Genomic DNA, 22710 nt, shown 5'->3' with positions numbered 1-22710 from the left:
TGTTCGTGCCCTAGATTAGAGCAGTAAGCAAGGAGCACCCAGTTGGCATAATCAAAATCTGCAAGCACAGTATATTTGGCTGCATAAGCCTTTGGAAACATTTTAAACAACAGTGAGCTATTAGAATGGCATTGCTTTATATAAAACTACATAGGCTGCCTGAAGCTGAATGTTACCCATCTGATCCTTGGCCCATGGGGTCAAGGATGGCTCAACTGTTAAATTGGAACAAGGTTTAGAAGGACATGCACCTCAGAAGACCATGATAATTACTATCTAACTGATAATAAAGTGGAACAGATTATAAAAAGGCTGTTAATTATATGATCCAGGAGTGGAAAAAACAAGTACTGTATAAATAAAACAGGCAGCCTAGTATTATTTATTATTGTGACCTTCAGAACATTCCACGTAATCTACAGGGTGCAATGTGCATGGAAGGGACTTGTGCAGTGGGAGTCTCTCAATGCTCAGATTTAGTCAGATAAAGTTAAGGGTTAGTTCTTAAAAAGTGCATTATAAACACACACACACACACACACACACACACACACACACACACACACACACACACACTAAAATAAAATAAAATACTGAGAAAAATACGTTCTAGGATTTCCGGTCTTCAAAAGTGGCCACCACTCTTAAGTTTTAGAAATTGATGTTTAACATACAAAAGTTTTCCCCTCTTAAATGAATTTTTCTAGATGCCGCCTTGTTTTTGACACAATTTTTTACATTCATATTACACAGATTATGAGTTATGAAAGGACACAAGAAGATTAAAATACCATTTGCTGAAAATTACTTGATAAAACTTAGTTAACTGATGCAGTCAATATACAGGAAGTGAAGAAAAAGGTATGCTCCTTTAACATTTAAATCTGTTATAATATCCAATTGAAAAAAAAAACAGTTTTAGGATTTCCCCTAGCATGTCACAAGTACTAGCTAGATTACCTGTACAAATACATTTGATTCTAAGTCATCATCCATTTACCTAAACTGGTTTTCACTGCAACAGTCTTTTCCCCCCCTCAAACAGAAAATATTATGGCTATAGCATGTTCCGTCTATATTCAAGGTTCCCTTTCGATAGTAAAGAACACTCTCAATAAGAAAAAAAATTTCCCCAAAAATAACAGGCCCATTTGATTTTTTTAAATTCTCATGTCCCTCAAGATATTGTATGGGCAAGCAGATCTGTGTTTTAAAAAGAAAACGACTGGCAATAATTCTTGATTCTTCTCCTCCTTTGCTTCTGTTAAGGAGAATATGCAAAATAAAATCCCCCTGAAGAGAAAGTCCATCACCATCCCAGCACTTGCACCCAGCCAACTTTTTATTGGCTAATTAAGCTATGATGATTTGAGTTTCTCACTCTGTCCCTTTTTGGGAGGCAGAGGTGGTATGTACATTACAGAGTGATTTTTTCAGTAGCAGAAAGTCAGAGGAAAAAAACGGTTAGCATGAAGGAGTGAAATGAGTGGCACAGTGCTCAATTGACAACGAGAAATGAATACTGTATACAAGATAAGCGTATAAGGGTATGGACCTGGAATATACTCAGTACTATGTTTTCAGTTTAGCTTTTGGGCCATAAGTGTCCAGGTTCGTATGAATTATATAACCTATCTAGAGAGATCTCTCCATTGAGTATTATTGACAACATAGTCATAGAATCACTGTAGGACTGGAAGGTCCCTCAATAGGTCATCTAGTCCAGTCCCCTGCACTCAAGGCAGGACTAAGTAAAACTAGACCAGCGGTTCCTCAAAGTGTGGGTTGGGACCCCATTTTAATGGAGTCGCCAGGGATGGCAGACTTGCTGGGGCTCGGGGCTAAAGCCAAAATCTGAGCCCCACTGCTCAGGGCTGAAGCCTTCAAGTTTTGGCGCCCTCAGGGCAGCAGGGCTTTGACTTTGGCCTTCCTACCTGGGTGGTGAGGCTCAGCCTCTGGTCCCCCTTCCCGGGATCATGCAAGTAATTTTGGTTGTCAGAAGGGGGTTGCGGTGCAATGAAGTCTGCGAAACCCTGAACTACACCATTCCTGACAGGTCTAACCTTTTCTTAAAAACCCAGGACAGAGATTTCACAATCTCCCCAGGTAATTTGTTCCAGTGCTTAACTACCCTGACAGTTGGGAAGCGTTTCCTAATGTCCAAACTAAACCGCCCTTGCTGCAATTTAAGCTCATTGCTTCTTGTTGTATCCTCAGAGATTAACAAGAACAATTTTCATCCTCCTCCTTGTAACAATCTTTTACATACTTGGAAACTGTTATGTTCAGTCTTTTCTTCTCCAGACTAAACAAACCCAATTTTTTTTCAATCTTCCCTCACAGGCCATGTTTTCTAGAACTTTCACCATTTTTGCTGCTCTCCTCTGGACTTTCTCCAATTTGCCCACATATTTCCCAAAATGTGGCATCCAGAACTGGACACAATACTCCAGTTGAGGCCTAATCAGTGCATAGTAGAGCGGAAGAATTACTTCTCATGTCTTGCTTACAACACTCTTGCTAATACATCCCAGAATTATGTTTGCTTTTTTTTTTTTTTTTTTTGCAACACTGTTGACTCATCCTTAGCTTGTGATCCACCATGACCCCCAGATCACTTTCTGTAATACAGTACTCCTTCCTAGGCAGTCATGTCCCATTTTCTTTGTGTGCAACTGATTGTTCCTTCCCCAAGTGGAGTACTTTGCATTAGTCCTTATTGAATTTCATCCTACTTACTTCAGGCCATTTCTCCAGTTTGTCCAGATCATTTTGAATTTTAATCCTATCCTCCAAAGCACTTGCGACCCCTCCAAGCTTGGTATTATCCACAAACTTTGTATGTGTACTCTCTATGCCATTATCTAAATCATCAATGAAGATACTGAACAGAACCAGAGCCAGGACTGATCCCTGCGGGACTCCACTGGATATATCCTTCCAGCTCGACAGTGAACCACTATAGGTAACTACTCTCTGGGAACGGTTTTCCAAGCAGTTATACACCCACCTTATAGTAGCTCCATCTAGACCAGTCTCTCTCAAACTGGGGCCGCTGCTTGTGTAGGGAAAGCCCCTGGCGGGCCGGGCTGGTTTGTTTACCTGCCGCGTCCGCAGGTCTGGCTGATCGTGGCTCCCATTGGCTTTGGGTTTGCTGTTCCGGGCCAATGGGAGCTGCTGGAAGCGGCGCGGGCCGAGGGATGTACTGGCTGCCGCTTCCAGCAGCTCCCATTGGCCTGCAGCAGTGAACCGCAGCCAGCGGGAGCCACGATCGGCCGGACCTGCGGACGTGGCAGGTAAACAAACCAGCCCAGCCCACCAGGGGCTTTCCCTACACAAGCGGCGGCCCCAGTTTGAGACACACTGATCTAGACTATATTTCCCTAGTTTATTTATGAGGAGGTCATACAGGACAGGATCATAAGCTTTACGAAAGGCAAGATGTCCCACATCTACAGCTTCCCCCTATCCAGAAGGCTTGTTACCCTGTCAAAGGAAGCTATCAGGTTGATCTGATATGATTTGTTCCTGACAAATCCATGCTGACTGTTACTTTGGGACACTCCCAAAATAAATGCATTTTTGGAGGCTTCTAGGCTTTTCTTGGTGCCATCGTCAGCATTTAACATGCACTGATGCAAGTGCAGCTAACATTTTATTAAGATCTAGTGTTTCAAGTTAATAATAGCCATAAGGATTTAATTCTATTCTAGTTCAGTATCTTGTAGAAACAAGCAAAGCTTAACAGTAATGTGGTGGCATAGAGACAAAACAGGTTTAGGACAGGGCTCATATGCACATTTTTTTCAACAGCAGCAGCAGTTTCTTTAAGTTATCAGCCTTGGACTAGTGGAAAGTTTGGTATATGAATTAACCTTTAATGAAACTTAAAGACTCCCCCCTTTTTGAGGGCTTTAGATGGTCAACATCCAAATCGGAAAGAAATATTTAGCTTTGGGAAGTTGCACAGAAACAAGAGCTAGTAGATTAAGACTATAATGAATCATTTTGGAGATGGTGCTAGATCAGTAGTTCTCAAACTTCTGTACTGGTGACCCCATTCACGTAGCAAGCCTCTGAGTGCGCCCCCCCCCTTATAAATTGAAATCACTTTTTTATATATTTAGCACCATTATAAATGCTGGAGACAAAGTGGGGTTTGGGTTGGAAGCTGACAGCTTGCGACCCCCCAGGTAATAACCTCATGACAACCCTGAGGGGTCCCGACCCCCAGTTTGAGAACCCCTGTGCTAGATAGAGTAAGCATTTAATTACAAACATGTTTGCCAAACGTTTGATCTAGCATAAATAGGAGCAAAGGAGCCTATGCCAAAAGGTGGATTTGCCCAACGAAGCTCATTTACATACATTTATCAAAAGGACTGTCTTAAAGGAAATGAAAATCCTGCATGTCTTTAAAGCCCTGAAGCATCAGCCTCAAGCTGTAAAATACATTGCTGGGAGAGTTCCTCTAACTTGCAAAGGGAGTTTTGGCAGGAATAAGTGGTACCGAGGCATCATCATGGCCCTCTTCACCCAAATTTCACCAGGAAAAGGTCCCAATTAAGTGGTGACTTAATCGAGAGCTGGAATATCTAGTCCCCTTCTCCATTTCATCCTAAATTGGCGACTGTACAACCCCTTTGGCAACATGTACATCCTAGTAGTCAATATCCACTTTGTCTGGTTTAGTATTAAGTTATTTTTGTTTTGTCCCTTGTGACTAATGAGAATAAATGATTCTTTTCCTCTTTACAAGTGCCTCACTTCACACTTGTAGACAGTGAGGTCTCTGGATGGAGCATGGCTACATTTCTTAATAAAGCTCATTTTCAAAAGAAGTTTTTGTAATTAGTTGCTCTTCTCTCATTTGTTTAAAAACAGTGTCCAAAACTGAATGTCATGTTCCTATATAGATTTAATCAGTATCAAGTGGAATGATTTATTTTCCTGTTCTCGAGGATCCATTAATGAAAAAAGGACAAAGACAAAGTTCTTAACAGGAATAGGAGATTGGGGCGAAGAAAGGAACATCTTAAGGGGAAAAAATAATGCACTAGGCCAACCAAATCTGTAATGCAAAACAGAATACTTCATAATGTTACACTCTAAAGCACATGCCATCATAATGAAGTGTTTAATCCCCTCATGCAATTTGTTACATAATTTAATCCATTATGTTCTTCTGATTCATCACCTTCAGCCTAATTATGTAAACTACTTAGTACATCAGTATAAATCAATAAATGATGCATCCAAATAGTCTGAATCTCTCAGACCTGCTGCTAGAATGCAACTAATGCACAACGTGGAATTGGAGCATAGCTGTGATCACCTATTGTCCAAAGACACATTCCAGCTGGCTCTGTCGTCCTTTTTGCTGATACACCCAGGCAGAGTTTATCCTCATTAAGGAACATAAAACCCTCATTTCCATTAAGTTAAAGGGGAAGTGAAAAGTTAGTAGATATGAGGGACATGAAGGATCAGAAAAGAAAATTTTAAACTGCCCCTTTCCCCAAAATGGAGAGCTGCTGTTTCAACAGCCATTTCAGGTCTCCTCCCACTTTTAATGCACTTTCTAATGGGTGAGCTAAAATGGGCCCTATCTAATAATCCAGATTTTCTTCCTCGCTCTGCTAAATTTTAAGCAGACAGAGCAAGTCAAAAATGGCTGCTGAGGCACAAACTAGTGCTGTAAGGGCAGCCAAGATTCTGGGGTCTACTTAGAGTTGAAAAGGTACCGGGCTGTAAACCTTACAGAATGTAAAGCACTGAATACGATGGCTGTGAAAAAGCAGGCTTTAAAGAAATCTTAAAAGAAAGCCAGAAAAAATGCACATACTGAATACAATATTAAAGAACAATCCTCCCCCCTTTTCCCTCATGTTTTCACTTATTCCACTACGAGATATTTTCCATGCTAAAAGACTATATTGAATATATCCCACATTTTTAAAAAGGCTTTTTAAAACCGTTTTAAAATTACGTAAAACATGAACTAATGAGCCATAGTCCAAGAACAATAAGCCACACCAAGGTACACTATTAATGATACGGTGCACTTCTCCAGATCAGCCTCTCAGTTTCTTCATTTCTCAGAGCTGCTATCCCTTGGGTCAGCACTGAGACAACTTGAGTGTGTCTGCTAAATTCCTCACTACATTTAATGGGGAATGAGGATTGAAAGCAGGGTCTTGCACGAGGCATAACTGGAGCCATATAAATGGACTTGCCTTTGTTCCGACACACTCATTTTCACTGACACGACTGAACGAGTATTTTAAATCAAGGGCTCGGTAAGTGAGCACACTGAACTAGTGAGAACACAGATCTTTAAATCACCAGTCTAGGTTTGTTCCATTCATTTAAGATCACATAGCTGTTTCAGTGTTAGTGTAGGATAGCAAGTGTCTTCCTGGTTACTAAACGTGACAGCTTGCAGAGTATCCCTCCAGGGCTGGGGAAGAAAACTGTCAGAACCCAATTCATACTATCATATTGTATTTGAAATCTACAAAAACCCTCAGTAGAATCAGGCTGTTGAACCAGAACCAGATCGAGATGGTATTTTATTTGAACCAGAACTAAACCTGAACCATAACTTTGTTCTATCTACTGAACCTGAACCGGAAAAAAATTGGGTTACCGCTTAAAACAAAAGGTTCAGCAATTTTTAAGCTAGTTTTAATAAACTACAGCGATCTTATTTTCATTATAAAGTAACAAATGGGCATGTGATTGCTACCAGGAAGGCCTGTCTCTGTATAATGAGGAGAGAATGAGACTAGAAGGTGGTCAACCCACAAGAGTAGGGAGGGAGAGGGAAACCTCAAGGAGCTGCCTATCTACCATGAAGCCCAGGAATTAGATGAACAATATCTGAGGCACACCCGTTCCCACCCGCCCCCAGGGAGAGAAGAGGTGGAATGATCCCTGGGCCAAGAAGTTAATAACTCTTCAAGCCCAAGGGAAAAGGTAATGGCTCCCCAACCCTTCTCCCTCTTAGAGAGGCCTCCTCTCACCATCCTCAATCCCTGGGGCAGCTCCTCCCTCCAGTTGCCCCAAACTCAAATGTATCCTTGCTCCACAGAGGTCCAGTATAAACACAGCAAATATTAGAAGATGTTATTTTAGTTTGCTAAAACAAATTGTTCATAAAAATAACTGTTTATTTGACAACACAGAAACACTAGGAAAATACTCGTGCAAAGTTAAAAAAAAAACACTATCAAAAATCAAAATAGTTTCAATGTTAAGTTTCAGCTCTCTTTTTTGAGATTACATCCACTGAGATTGAAATTTGATTTGAACCAGTTCAAAGTGGTAACCGAACTGGTTTTTGTTGTTGTTTTGGTGGCTTGAACTGGAACTGAACCCGAACACACTGAATGCAACTGAACCTGAACAAAACCAAAATAAATATCGGTTTGACTCCCTGAGTAGAAGAGAGGTTATACTGGATACAGTGGAGTTGATTCTAAAAAGGAAACTGGCTCTAAAAATGTAGTTTTATTTAATTTACAATTGGGTAAAAAAATAGGACATTAGACATATCTAATGAAAATACCTGTTGAAGTACTTCAGTTGTATCTTTTGAATTATCTCAAATTATTTGTTTCAAAAGAAAAATGTGCATGGAAGTTCAAGTAAAACCCATATTAAAATGCGGAAAATGCCCACTTGAAGAAACTGGAACACACAGACTTCGATGGTAAGAAAGTCTCAAGTCATCATGAGTCACTGCCATCATTTAATTTCCTCATATGCAGAACAGAAATAGAATAGATGCAGCAAACTGAAACAGACCAAGTGGGAAGCACAGCATGACTCCATAAATACAGCCTAGGGTAGTACGGTAGAACTTGATAGAAACGGTTTTGTGCTGCCTCTCCCAAGACAGGATGATTTCCCTTCCCCCCCCCTCCCCCCTGTAATCTTTAAAAGCCTTTTTTCTCATGGGATGCCAAGCAGTGAGCTATTTCCTCATTTATTCATTAAATCAGTTTTCTATATGATATCAAATGGAAGGGTTGGAGGGACAGGGTTCCCTGTGATTGTAATCCCCTGTGCTCCTGTTAGCAAATTAGGAAGTTTTCACAAGAGGGGGAGAGGGGAATACATTTAAAATTTTATTAAAAAATGATTAAAAATAGATGATACAGAGTGTTGAAACTTCATTTATTAGTCCTCGGGGGTAACATACAGAGCATAGGGGGATGTTAGTATTTTGATACTGGATAGCGCATAACACATACAGTCTGCAATATCCCCAATGGGGGGGGGGGGGGAATAGGTGGATGAATCAAGGTACAGTCAGCAAGCAGTGAGGCTACTACATTCACTTTTCTATTGAAACTGCAAATGGGATGAAGAGCTCTTCTGCACAGGCACCGTTCTCAATGCCAACCACAATGGGAAGCCCAGTGCTTTAGGTTCTGTAAGGCTTAAATCCCTCTTGCAATATTTTCAATTCAAAGCCAACCATTAAAGCAACTACCATTTCAGTTTGGCAGTGTAACTAAACCAAACCTGCATGGGGGAAAGTAGCCCCAAAGGTTTAATGAAATATCATTCTGCTTGTTTGGAGCTTGCACCGTGGAATCTGGACATTCCAATGTGCCAAAAGTCCCCTTTCCGAGGGAGCTGCCAAACAGCCCAGCAATCTAGACCCATGTCACCAAATGGCCTGAAATTCTGAATAGACATTTTAAGTACAAACTGTAAATACAGCTCTGGAACAGAAAACAATTGTTTAACATGTAATGCTTTAGGGCCTATTTTCAAGCTGATCCTTATTTGTTTTGTTGTTGCGGCTACCAAGGCCAATTTGCAAATGAAAAGGTCTCGGTCTTCCTCATCCCTTGAAGACATTGAAAAAAAGTTTTAAAAGTAGACAGACTTACGCAGTTTTGCCCTCGCTATCCTGTTTGGTGGCACTGGCTCCCTTTTTGCCCAGCAGCGAAGCCACTTTCTCTGGATCTCCATTCTCCACAGCTTGCAGCAGCCGGTCGTCATTCTTATTCCACTCGTTGGTCTGCAGTAAAAGAAATATTTAAGAGAAATAAATGCCAGCAGTATGTCCATGCTGCGCTGAATGACTATGCATACATTTGCCACCTATCACAGTTAAAATAAAAGCCAAGCAAAAACCCACACACCGAGGAGCTGGCACTTGAGAAAGATGCCTATGAATAACTTAAAATAGATCATGTGGTGTATGATTTCAAGGACTAGCAGTAGCTCAAGTCAGATCAGACAGATTTCTTTAAACTAGTGAGATAAGAAGGAGAGCACTGCAATTTTTTAGCTCAATCCCTGTCGGTCAATCTACAGCACAACACTTAAAGTAGAGTGCTAGTGTAGAAAAGTTGCTCTTTAAAGCAGTACTGCAGAACTAAATCCATTTGGCCCCTCATTAAGGTTAAATGAGGTTTATAGGTGAACTCTTCACTTCTCTAGTTCATTGTTTTTGTTTTAGAGCTGTGCTAGAGCTGCCAGGAACTACCTTTTTAATCACATGATACATGAGTAAACTACCTGGGATGCATACCCTTCGCTGATTCAGCAAAACAAAAAAAACCTTCCACATACCACCACGTGCCTGTAGAAATCTTTTCAAGTGAAGTGTTTTCTGCAGCTCCCAGTAGCACAGCAGACCAATAGGCAAAGAGATCTCCCTTTGCAGATTATAACCACTTGTATTGCATTTTTATTCCCCTGCCACATGTAAGCCTCTAACCCAGACCGGTATTCTAGCCCTACCTTGAAGTGAATTCCAAACACTGCTGCAGACAAGAGAAGACCACCAAGTATTTTAATCTTTACCAAATAATCCATATAGTCCCCCTTCTGTGGAGGGGGTCTTTTCTCTGATTAGTGACAGAAGATTGCACATTCTGGATCATTTTAGGGCACAAGGACCACTTAAAAAACAAAACACTGAGTACCAGGGCCTCATTCCCTCTACCTGAACTATAGATCCAGTTGGCCAATGGGGAGGACAGTGGAAAAACACACCTGTTTGATTACCCCCAAAATCTCTTCTGCATCCCTTCTAACCAGGAAGAACACTAAACTATAATCCCAGCAAGAGAATTCTGTTTGCACAGAAGTCAAAGCCATATTTTTTACTAACATTACACATCCAGTGAGGCGGCTCTTTAAATAGACTATGGTTGTTCCCAACAACAGTCAGTTCTTCAACACGGATGCTCTCAGGAGGTACTACATCAGAACCGGATCGGTGCCTTTTTGATAGGTGCTGAATCCATATTAGTGGGTCACTTTGAAAACCTGCAGCCTATGAAAATCTTAGGCATGGAACTCTCCACAGTGACAGACAGGCAGTCATGGAGCCTAGTTTTCCCAACGGAACAGAAATATTGATGTTTCTCTCTTTACACATGTGCAAAATGAGTCAGGGTTCTCACTAATCTAAATTAGGTGCATGTGAGACATAAAAGAACAACTAAATGGAACAGGTGGAAAGCTGGTGAGACAGATCATGAGCCTGCACACATGCATACTTCAGTCAAAGTTTTCAAAAAATACAGTTCAAGTAATTTCTTAAGGGAAGCGAAGAATCAGGTCTGAAGAGGACTTACAAGTTACCGGGAGTTGAAAAACCCCAAGCAGAGTGAGCAATTTGTATGGGCAAGCAGACAGACAGTATGTGAAGGGACTGAGTCTGGAATGAGGAGAGACAGGAACAGCAGCGGTGTCAAAGGGAAGTGGCAAACAGAAAAAGGAGGAAAATGCACTGGGAGCCCGTGGAGTGCAAGTGAGATGGCTAGTCCAGCATATTAAGAATATAATATAATAAGAGGCGGGGCAGGGGCGGGGCCTAATGGACTAGACAAGCAGTCTGAGGTATGAAGTTCAGCATGTATGATTCTTTGCTGAGAGTAGTTGGGAAGAATGTTTGTTAAAAGTGGCAACGTATTTTGTATGAATAGTTACTTTAAAGAGTTCCTGCCATTACAGCTATGTTGATAGACCGTTAGTGTAGATCATCATCATTGTTACTAACCACATAAGGAATAGTTACAGGTGTTTAGATTTTATTAAAACCCCTCTTCGCATTACAGTTTTAAAAAAGTTAATACATTGACTTTTAATAGCATACAATATTACTCTTTTTTTCATTTTTGACTATACTTTTGTATTGTTGTATGAAAAGGTTTCAATGATGCAGCCCTCGGGCCAATGTATTAGTCCTCATGTGGCCCTTGTGGTGATTTGAGTTTGAGATCACTGTTTGACCGTGTGTATTTGACCACAATTTGTGTTCAGCTAGTTTACTGGGTTAACTTACTCTTGTGGATTTTTTTACACAACAGGGAGGGAAAAAAATATTATTTAGAATTGGAAAGTGTGATGGTAAAGTTACAAAAACTGGCATTGGAACTCCAAGGCAGAAGCAACACCTGCAAGTACACTTCATTAATTCTTTTGAAATGGAGTAGATTTTAAAATTGACAGTGCCCCTTTCAACTTGGCAACATGAAACACTAACCTACATTTCCACAAAAGGAAGATAAAAGCATCTAATCTTTAAGCACGTTTCATGTCCTGAAATGACCAGTTCTAGTTCTCAAATATTGGAGATTAAGCTACAGAAAAAACATTAAGATTAAGACTGTTACTGAAAATCCTTGGCAGCATGAACCTTGATATAACTACAGTCCTGCTCAATAGTTTAGAATATAATCAAATCCTGCAGAATCAGTTAAAGAGGGGATTTAAATATTAACCTATAGCAAGTAACTAAAATTGAAACGTTATTTGATTATATGCCAACGATTAGTTTGGCAGTGTTGTGTCATATACAAGTCACCACGCTAGAACCCCAACACCATACACAGTTTATCCTATTCCTGATTTCAGTTATTTAATTTCTCCCTAGTGTGGTGGTGACACTATGATCACTGTATGCAAGAGGCACTGATCCCATGTTCATAGTCACATCCGTCATTAAAATTTCAGAACTGATTTCAATATAGCTGGGTCCTAAAATTATGTGCTGATATCTATCTACTGTGAAAGATGTGCATGAAGATTTACAGACCTTAAACTGGTAAAGCATGAAGTGTTTTGAATCCAGCTCTTATTGTGTAAAATGGTACTTGGCTTATTTTGACAATAAAACATTGTGCAGTACAGAGTTACTCTTTTAAAGGCGAGGGGCAATATTTTATCTTGCAATACTCAGTTTTCAACCATTTTTTTCATAACACAATGTATGCACATATATTATAAAACTGAGATTGGAGAAGGACTGCATTGTTCACCTGATGGCTCCTATTAACACGTGCAACTGCTAATATGATTCTACCCTACCTAGAAATTAAACAGTCTTGAACTTGGACAAGTTAATTAATACACTCTCTCTCAGGGAGAATACTTGTTCATGTCAGATTAACAAAGATAGCAAGACTACAAGGTTACTGACATACTGACTATTTAAAAAAGAAAAGGTAATTTTTCCTTTTTTGAGGGGAAGGATGTAGATGGTGGAGGTACAGTAGCAAGCTCTATATTTGGAGATAGTAGAACGAGCACAGTGAAAACAGCTTCTCAAACTAATTAATGCTTCCTCTTCTCATCCCTGAAACTATTCCTATTTCCTGAGTCATGGAGAGTGGGCCACCACACTAGTCAGCTTGAATTAATTCTGCCAATTATATGCTTTTAGATTTTTAAAAATGAAACTATAACCATATTTTTGACACATATCTAAGATCACTTAATTTTTCTGGAAAACAAAAACAAGAGCATGAATAACCACCAGTTTGTGGCGAGTCTGCCCTATTTCTCGGTCGTTTGTCCTGAATCTGGCGCACTCAGCTGTGATAGTTCAGATTTTTAATCACCATGTCAATTAAACCTGCTCAGGTGATTGCCTTGGAGCAGTTTTTTGTAGCCCCAGCTGTAGGGTGGAAGGTGCTCAAACAAGCTGGACATTTTGCCTTGCGTCACCTCATGAAAGCATGGACAATCCCACTCCATTAATTGGTCTCCCAACACCTACATGCTGACTTTCACAAGTCAGCTGAGAACTAGATCCAACATACAGGCCGTAGCACTTAAATCCCCTAGCAACTCTAGCCCTTAAGGGATGGACTGAATGAGCCAACTGGCTTTTCCCGGTCTTTAATTTTGGTGCCTTAAATTTAGTGTTTCACATTTGAACACATTCATCTGAAGTAACAGTTGTAATTAAAATGTACAGCATGCTTCTAAATAATACCCTACTGTTCAGCAATGGCATGGGAAACCCGGAGGGGTTTGTATTTGATTGTGATTTGCAAAAATGGTCCAGTATTGTGAAAGACTTGAAAACTTGTGGCTTTCTACTTAACTACAGTACTAAGGGATAGCACACCCACCCCAGGGTGTGAGGTGTCCCAGGCTCATTGCCTCCTTCCCCTGCACCAGACTCGCTCCAATACACCCCCCACTACCCAGACAGCCCTATTGCCACTCAGGAGCTGCAGCACCCTCTAACCCATAAGCAGCCCCAGCACGATCTACCCCTCCAGGAGTTCCCTGCACCCATGAGCCCCAATACCCAACTGCACTTCTGCCTCCACTTACGCTTTCAGTAGTGCCAACAGCACCAGCTCCCACTAGGGTGAACCCCGTCCCTAATTGGGCAGGGCAGTCATGAAATGCAGGTTCAAGTCCCAGTCCCAGGCTGAATGACTCCAGGACAGCATTTGTCCCAGAGTCCCTGCAGCACCACGCTGCGCCTGCCTGAGGCCCAGGGAGCCCAGGCTGTTGTGGGGAGCCCCGGAGTACCAGACTCTCCCACCTGCCGTGGGCAGCATGCCCAAGGGGGTGGGGATATGGGCCAGGGACTGCTCTTGGGCCCCCTGCCCAGGGCAGGTGGAGGGTCCAGGGCTCCCCACAGCAGCCTGGGCTCCCTGGGTAGCTCTTAACACTGCACAGCTCCAGCTTTTGGCCTGGCCAGGGGGCGGATCCTCAGGGGGAAGAGGATGAGCAGGGGGCAGGGCCACAGAGAAGAGTGGCGCTCCTGCATGTGTTCCATTTTTGCATTTTGAAAAGGTAAACCCTAGTTCACCTAGTTCCCACCTACCCAACTACCCTCCAGCCCCCCTCAAACATTCACCTACCAAGTTTTGGGCAGCTCCATGACCTATCACAACCACTGCTCAAGGTAAGGTATGTTGACCATAAGCTTAAATTTATGCTTATATGCAAGTTATTTGAAAATATACAAGTTAGCACATTAAGTTATTTGAATGAGCTCTCCCAGGAGGTTAAAGCATGTAGACAGGTCAGGGTCTGTGGGAAAGCTTGCCCTGCTGCTGTGCTGTTGATAAAGAGGACTTCATTCACCAGTAGTGCTGTTAATCTAACACCTTTCTGCAGCAATATATGTACAGGAATTTTTTTAAGTGATGTTTATGGCTAAAAGCAAATTTGTGAATATGCAGATTAGCTCATTGAATAATTTGAAAGGCCCATCTCATGAAGCGGCACATAAAAAAACTTAGCAATGTGAGTGTATAAAGTCAACTTAAGTTTGCAGGATGAGAGCCTGAAAAAGTCTGTGCATGAATTTTGGTGCAAGAACAAATCACTCTCTTCTTCAGGCAGTGTGCCAACCAGCTACCAACAGCTTCTTTTTAAACAAACTTAACATTTTGTTCCGTGACAACGGTTTGTATACCTCTGAATGCCTGAGCAGATCAAGTGTGCATTTCAGCTTAATGAAACAGATTCAACCTTCTATCTAGGCTTTTCTCAGACTATTTTTTAAATTTCTAATGCATTTTTCTTTTAGAAACATTTCTAACATAATATTATAGTAAAACTGAACTAGATACTAAAAACATACCAGGAGACAAAATAACATGTACATGAAGCCTATAAAGTCTAGGTTTTGGGTAAAAGGGAAAGTTTTAAAGTTTTGTCTAAAAATTCTAATTCTTCTATTTAAGATTTTATAGTCTTGTTATGCTGAGGGTTGAGCAATCACACCGCCTCACTGAAGCTGTTGGGCATGATAGCTGCCTTGCATTCAGGCTAAATGATGGAACAATTACATGCCACTTTGTTTAGCAATAGTTGAAACAATGGAAAACCACTGCCCGAGGATCAGACCGCATGTGGGCAGTGGCTGAACCATATAGTCTAAGGGGTTTCCCAGGAGTCTGATAACTAGTGCTGGGGTGGGGGACTGATTTGATTGCAGCTGTGTCTGTGAGAGAGAAGCAAGGGAACCACCACAGAAGCACACAGAGAAGGCAGCAAGGAAGCCACAGAGACGACTGGTAGCGTGAGCCTGAGAAAATCTAAGAGAGCTTTTGGGTAAAGTGCTGCCTTGAAAGAGGCTTGAAACTAACTAAAGAAACTGCCTCCTGCTGTTTGATTCCAACTATGTTCAGGGAAATGAGGCTGTACTTTTATACAACTATATTCAACACAAAACCTCTGGAACCCAGATTATTCCCACACCAGTTATCCAGAACTCTCAAAAAGAAAAAACCAACTGTTAATGCACTCAAAATCATTAAGCACTTAAGCCTCCAGGATTTGAGTGCTGCAGCCTCTTTCCTGCAGAGCTTGCACATTGCAGACCTTTGACCCCAGTAGCATCTGTTTAGCTTAAACCTTAACTATCCAAATGAAACCGGGTCCCTTCTCACCCATTTTCACCTTCCATTTATCTTCAGATGAGAGGTTGTGCTGTCACACTGTCTTTCTAATGTTCCAAGTTAGGTATTTAAGAATCTGACAAATCCACAAAAAGCAAAAAAAAAAAAATAATATAATAAAAGTTATGGCTGAAATTCCATCCCTGGATCAAAAATCCTCACATTTAGGTTACAGCTGGGTTTGCTCACCAAGTGGCCAAATTCTGTCCCCAGTTCTGCCCATTCAACTTCATGAGTATAGTAGAACCTCAGAACTATAAATACCAGAGTTATGAACTGACCAGTCAGTCAACCACAAACCTCATTTGGAACCGGAAGTTCACCATCAGGCAGCAGCAGAGACAAAAACAGAACAGAACAAAAAAAAGCAAATACAGTACTGTGTTAAATGTAAACTATTAAAAAGGAAAATAAAGGGAAAGCAGCATTTTTCTTCTGCATAGTGAAGTTTCAAAGCTGCATTAAGTCAATGTTTAGCTGTGAACTTTTGAAAGAACAACCATAATATTTAGTTCAGAGTGACGAACATTTCAGAGTCACGAACAACCGCCATTCCCATGGTGTCTGTAATTGTGAAGTTCTACTGTAGTTACAAGCAAGGCTTGAACTGGCCTTCAAAACCCAAAGCAAAGTGTTTTGCAATACCTTCAATACTCAGCACAGGAAAGGTGTAACTTGCAACTATGCATATCCATTAGCCAAAAAGACGACTCAGAAGGAGACCAGCAGTGCAGCTGTTACGAATATGATCCTATAGCAGCTACTGTACTGCTGTCTAGCCTGAGAGGTTACCTCCTCCCTTCCCCCAACTCCTGCACGGTTCCCCTGAGCAAAGCCCATTTGCTCCTATGTTTGTATTACATATCACATTAATAAAAAAACTTATTATATTTAGTGCTGAGTAACTGAGAAGATATGCTTCATTACTAGGATTGTTTAGATACACAATCTACCAAGTTGATTAACTGCTGAAATAGTTTAGCCAGGAATAATTTGTTAAAGAGTAAATACAAGTTTTAAAATACAAATAAAGTCTTAACATTGAAGTTCCTAGCAAATTGTTCTTTTAAAAGTGAAACTCACCGAGTAAAATATAAGTCTGCAAAATTCTTAAACATATCAGCCCTGTCTTTTTGTTGGGCAAAGTCTGATTCCCACAGCCACCCATCAAGCAATGAAGTTAAACCTCAGCTATGTTAAGTTTACTGATGTTCTCATGGAAGAAAAGGGAACAGCCCTTGCGGTAAAGTGATAGTAGTTGTAAGTGTTATAACTTAGTGCTTTACATTTGCAAAGCACTGAACAAACATTAACTAGCTAATCACTATGTTTGCTTGCCAAGGATAAACTAGCTATAGGAGAGGATATAAGTGACCTTGCATTATTGTATGTCTATTGGAGGCACGTTGTGTTATCTCCACTGAAATCAGAACTGCAGGCAAGCTGAGCAGCAAATTAAAATTCCTGGTATTTTCAAAGTCAATAACTCATCATTTGGAGAGGAAAGGAGTGGAAGGCCTTGTCTACAACAAAGTCAGCTTTTGTTGACAAAACAGCAGAGGTGTACACACTACAATGCTCCTCCCACGGACAAAACTCTCCTGCTTTGCGGACAAAATAAAACCACCTCGAAGAGAGGTGTAGAGCTTTTTGTGGTAAAGTTAGATCAGTGGTTCCCAAACTGGGGTTCGCAAAATGTTAGAGGAGGTTCTCGGGAAAAAATTCCCTAATGGTGGACAGAGCTATCCCTGGGGACCCCGGGCACCACGGGGCCAGCAGCACGGACCTCCTGGATTTCCAAGAGCTAAACAGATCAAAGCAAGCATATCTATCACACTGAGGAGATTTAAACTTCAAGACTCCATACAAGAAATGTAAAGGGAGGTGGATATTTTTTGCTGTTTTTAAAATTAAATAGGCAGCTTGTATTGTTTTTAAAATTATTATGAAGAACAAGTTTAAGCTTTGTTGTAACGTGCGTTGTTTGCCTGGACTGCGCAAGACATGAATGCTTGTGTAGGAGGAACTCTTTGAGTTGACTTCTTAAATACCTTCATGCTTTTTCACATCTGATACTCCTTGATGAAACATAGGAGCCTTGTCTTATAACAGGCTTATTCAAAGTGATACAAGCTATGATAGTGAGATCTTGGAAGAGTGTTGCCATTTTCATAATGTAATAAAAATACTGTAATGATAAATAATAATTAGTGTGTAATAAGTATGTCATAAAAACAAATTTTATATTTCCAAGATCACTGCTTTTATAATTTATACTCAGGTAAAGGAGAAAATCCCTGGAAATATTTATTTTTAGGAGGGGGTTCGTGAGACTTGACATTTGAGTGAAAGGGGTTCACAGGTTGTTAAAGTTTGGGAACCACTGAGTTAGATTGACAAAGTTTCAGTGTAGACACCACGCTTGGTTATGTCACTGTAAATGGCCTCCAGGAGGTGTCCCACAATGCCCACACTGACCGCTCTGGTGAGCGGTTCAAACTCCGCTGCCCTGCACCCAGGTATCCCCTCCTCCCCCTTTAAAGGCTGGGAATTTTTTAAATTCCACTTCCTGTTTGCTCGGTTGTGGAGCGCTCACATCACATCTTCCCAGCTGACCATGGCAACTCTGAGCAGCAAACGCTCTCCCGCTTGGAGCACACCTGAGTTGTTGGATCTGCTGGCACTGTGAGGAGAGGAGGCTGTGCAGCCCCACCTTTGCTCCAGCTGTAGGACCTTCAATACCTACAGGTAGTTTTCTCGTGACATGTTGGATAAGGGCTACAAACGGGACACACCTCAGTGCCGTGCGAAGATCAAGGAGCGGACGCAGGTGTACCAGGGCAGCTCTCATTTTGGTGTCCTTGCACCGCAGTGCTGGGGAGAGCTCTGCACACTGTTCCAGAAAGGTGGCTTTCCGCATCCAAAAGTTCTGCAGCCACTGCTCGTCATGTCGGACCTGCATAATGATGCGATTCCACCACTCAGTGCTCATTTCCTGAGCCCAATGGTGGCAGTCCACCATGTGCAGCTGCTCCAAGAATGTCAAAAGTAAAACTGGTGTTCTTTCCATGGCACACAGCAGGGCAGGTACCATAGATTCCTGTTCAGAGCTCACAATATACTACATGATTAGCCACATTGTGTTCATAACATTGACCACAAGAGTAGAGAGCAGTGCAGGATCTGTCCTTTCAGGCAGAGATGGCGGGCACACAAAAAACAAGGGCCATTGAAAAATGGCATGAAACATCGTCGGAAGCCCATGGAATGATGGGACAGAAAAAACTGCATCATGAGATGTTGAGCCCACACCTATGATGCACTGTGATCCACTCCACCTTCCCACCACTCCTAGCTGCAGAAGGTGGGGAGTTGGACAGTGGGATAGCTACCCCCAATGCACTGTTCTCACTGTCGATGCTAGAGCACCACCTGTGGATGCACTGCACGGACAGAAAGAGCGTTGGGTGAACATGCACAAGTGATGTAATTATAGCAGTTTCTGATCGTCAGCAAGACATAACTCTGTAGTGTAGACATAGCCTTTGAGACTGGCTAGATCAGTGGTTCTCAAACTTTTGTACTGGTGACCCTTTCACACAGTAAGCCTCTGAGTGCAAGCCCCCTTATAAATTAAAAACACTTTTTTATATATTTAACACCATTATAAATGCTGGAGGCAAAGTGGGGTTTGGGTTGGAGGCTGACAGCTCGCGACCCCCCATGTAATAATCTCACGACCCCCTGAGGGGTCCCGACCCCCAGTTTGAGAACCCCTGGGCTAGATGAATGCCTGTGTCACAGCCAACCCAACCACCACTAGATCATGCAGGACTTTATAAGAAAGCCTCGGAAAACAAATGACCATTCCTTTCCTTGAGTGAGAAGTATGATGGAGTAGTTTGTATGAAAGGCAGAGTTTAGAGGGAATGTGTTCATATGGGAAAACATCCTCAAAAGATAAATTATGAATTTGGACCTCTCCCAAAACATTTTTTTTTAACTGAAAATCTTATACTCTATGTTCCACTGAAGTATTTCTGAGTTAAGCCATTGCAAGGAGCTTGTGAACTCTGTGCTGAAAGGTGCTATGTACATTAACTTTACGACAAGCCAGATCTGGACTGCAACTCTGAGTGATTGTCAACAAAATGGAGTGCAGAGAGATTATCACAACAAATTTATACCAAGGAAATAGTTTGTTATTTACACCTCAACATTTAATGACTACATCAGAAATCCTATCTTCCCAGCTTAACCTGACCATAGTGTTCCCCCCCCCCTTTTTTTTTTTTGGTTTGGTGCCGACTACAATGGCTGACATTTAACATTTTCAGTAACAAACTAAATACTTGCCGCAGATGAGGCAGCCACTCTATTAAATGCAAATGAGCAACAATTTTTACGGTGGAAATCAAATCAGGCAAACCAAATAATCTGTGAACATTTTACAAGAAATTTTAATCCATTGTTGTATTCTTTGTTGCTCCTTATACCTAGGGTGACCAGACAGCAAGTGTGAAAAATCGGGACAGGAGGTGGGGGGGTAATAGGAGTCTATATAAGAAAAAGACCCAAAAATCAGGACTGTCCCTATAAAATCGGGACATCTGGTCACCCTACTTATACCTATATAAACCCTATACTGCTTATTCCCCCTCCCATTAAAACTTTACAATAATGATGCTAAAATACATTCAAACAGAAGAGGCCAGTTAGAGTGAGACACATTTGTTCACATAAAAAACTAAACTCAGCCCTTTCATTGGGGGAGGAGCAGGGCTTCTTTCATTAACTTTGAACAGAGTTGTACTGACTTGATCTGAGCATGCAATCATCTTAGTGCTAACTGTGCTCTTTCATCTGCTGTTAAGAAATAGGTTACTTAATTTAAAAACTGCAATAGTTGCTCAAAAGAGAGAGATCCTGAAGTAACAAGAATGGAATAAAATGAGGTTTAAATCACCGACAGTAAGCTAGAGTATTGGCAACATGTCAAGCCACCTCCCATTGTTTATCAAATCACACATCACCAATAAAGCGACTGGAGATTTATCTTTGTTTGATAAAGGATGGAGCAGTTTCCACACCACATGCAACTAGACATTCTCAGTAGTCAAAGTGGTTAGACCAAGAATGACCAGTGTATCTGTACAAATGAAATACTATTTATCTTAACATTGACGTTTTATTATGGGCCTTTAAAGAAAAAAAAAATCCCAAACCAACCCCAAATCCTTTTTTAAAAACACTTTCCTTTGAAGTCATAGTTTTCCAATGATCTGCCTTTTCTCCCATTTCTAAGGATTTGGAATACAGTATATATGCAGTGAGAACACTGTTTTTCCTTGAAATTAACAGCAGATTGTGATACTATTAATAAAGTGTCTGCTGCTGGATACAAAGATGTCTCTTATTTCTACAGAAATCCCTAGTGATGGTACAACACAGATAAAAAAAACTGATTAATATAAATGTTTTCAAACTGTGTTCCACGGACTACCATGAATCCTTAGGTTTCCCTTGTGGTCCCTAGAATAAACTATTTGTAAGATACATAGTGGGATAGCAAGGGAGGTTTGGAAAGGAGATGGTCTGGCGAAGAGGTTTGCAGAATTAAAAAAAAAGAGATGGAGAACTACTGAATTAATGGACTTTAACTATGTATTGGGGATGACACCCATTTGCGAAATGCAGATTTATTAAGGCTAGGATTTCCAGAGAAGCCTAAAGAAATTAGGCACCCAACTTCAATTAAATTACAATGGAATTGAGCGCTTTACTTTCTTAGTCTCCTTTAAAACAAAAGTAAAAATCAATAAAAAAAAAAGGTCAAGCCTTAAAGCCAGATAGGGCCAGGAAATACCACATATGGATAATCCAATCTGACCTTGGATCAGGTAAAGGGCATGTTCTGAAAACTTTCAGCAGCAAGTAGGACACCAATAAATCATTATTTCCATAAGCTACAGCAGGGATCGGCAACCTTTGGCATGCAGCCCGTCAGGGAAATCCGCTGGCGGGCCGGGACGGTTTATTTACCTACAGCACCCGCAGGTTCGGCCGATCGCAGGTCCCACTGGCCGCGGTTTGCCGTTCCAGGCCAATGGGGGCTGTGGGAAGCGGTGGCCAGCACATCCCTCGGCCCGCACCGCTTCCAGCAGACCCCATTGGCCTGGAACGGTGAACCACAGCCAGTAGGAGCTGCGATTGGCCAAATCTGCGGACGCTGCAGGTAAACAAACCGTCCCAGCCCGCTAGCGGATTTCCCTGACGGGCCACGTGCCAAAGGTTGCCGATCCCTGAGCTATAGGGATACAGGCAGTTATGCAAACACAACTTTTTATACAGTTACTGTGTAAACAGCTATGCAACATGGACCCTGAAAAATTAAATGTGTTAATGTGGTGTCCTGCAACAGCAACACATGCCTTCATAACCATGAGACTTGACTAAGTTCTTTGGGGCAGGTACTAAGGGTGTATCTACACTGCAATAAAACACTTGGAGCTCCCAAATGTCTACACAGGAATTTTATAGGCCCCAAGTCAGCTGCAGGTGTTTTACTTCAGTGTAGATATACCTTAAGCCCTGGTTTACACTACACAGTTAGGTCAATATAAGACAGCTCATGTCGACCTAACTAGGTCAATGTACACACTACACCTTTGCTCCCATCAATGTAAGTGCCCTACTACACCGACAAAACTCCACCTCCACAAGAGGCCTAGGGCTTATTTCGATGTAGTTAGGGCGACACAGCATCAACGTAGATATTGCATTATTTACATCGGCTACTGGGTGTCAGCTCCAAGCTAGGCAGCCACCCAGGCTCCCCACTCAAAGCCCTGCTGCGCCCCCTCCCCCGCCCCAGGGTCCCAGGTCCCTGCTGGGAACCCGGCTGCCCCAGCAGGCTCTTAATTCCCTGTCGGGAGCATGGCGGCCATACGGATTCCAGATGTGAAACTCCACGCTGGAGGCGAGAAGCCCTGGGCAGCTCCTGGCTGAGAGTGGGGAGCTGAGA

General features: G+C 41.7%; 1 protein-coding gene across 6 annotated transcripts in view; it reads right to left on the bottom strand.

Moving 5' to 3' along the window:
• RAI14 (retinoic acid induced 14) overlaps window positions 1-22710 on the bottom strand; it is a 128561-nt gene that overhangs the window by 45206 nt on the left and 60645 nt on the right. For all 6 annotated transcript variants that reach the window (XM_065598841.1, XM_065598844.1, XM_065598842.1 and 3 more), the window contains one exon: window positions 8907-9037. In XM_065598841.1, the coding sequence (XP_065454913.1) occupies window positions 8907-9037 (131 nt within the window). The remainder of the gene's footprint in view (window positions 1-8906; window positions 9038-22710) is intronic.

Source organism: Chrysemys picta, chromosome 6 (assembly GCF_011386835.1).
Source record: "Chrysemys picta bellii isolate R12L10 chromosome 6, ASM1138683v2, whole genome shotgun sequence".
Taxonomy (NCBI): Eukaryota; Metazoa; Chordata; order Testudines; family Emydidae; genus Chrysemys; species Chrysemys picta.
Note: the sequence above shows the minus strand (reverse complement) of the source record. Positions and strands in the feature narration are given on the sequence as shown.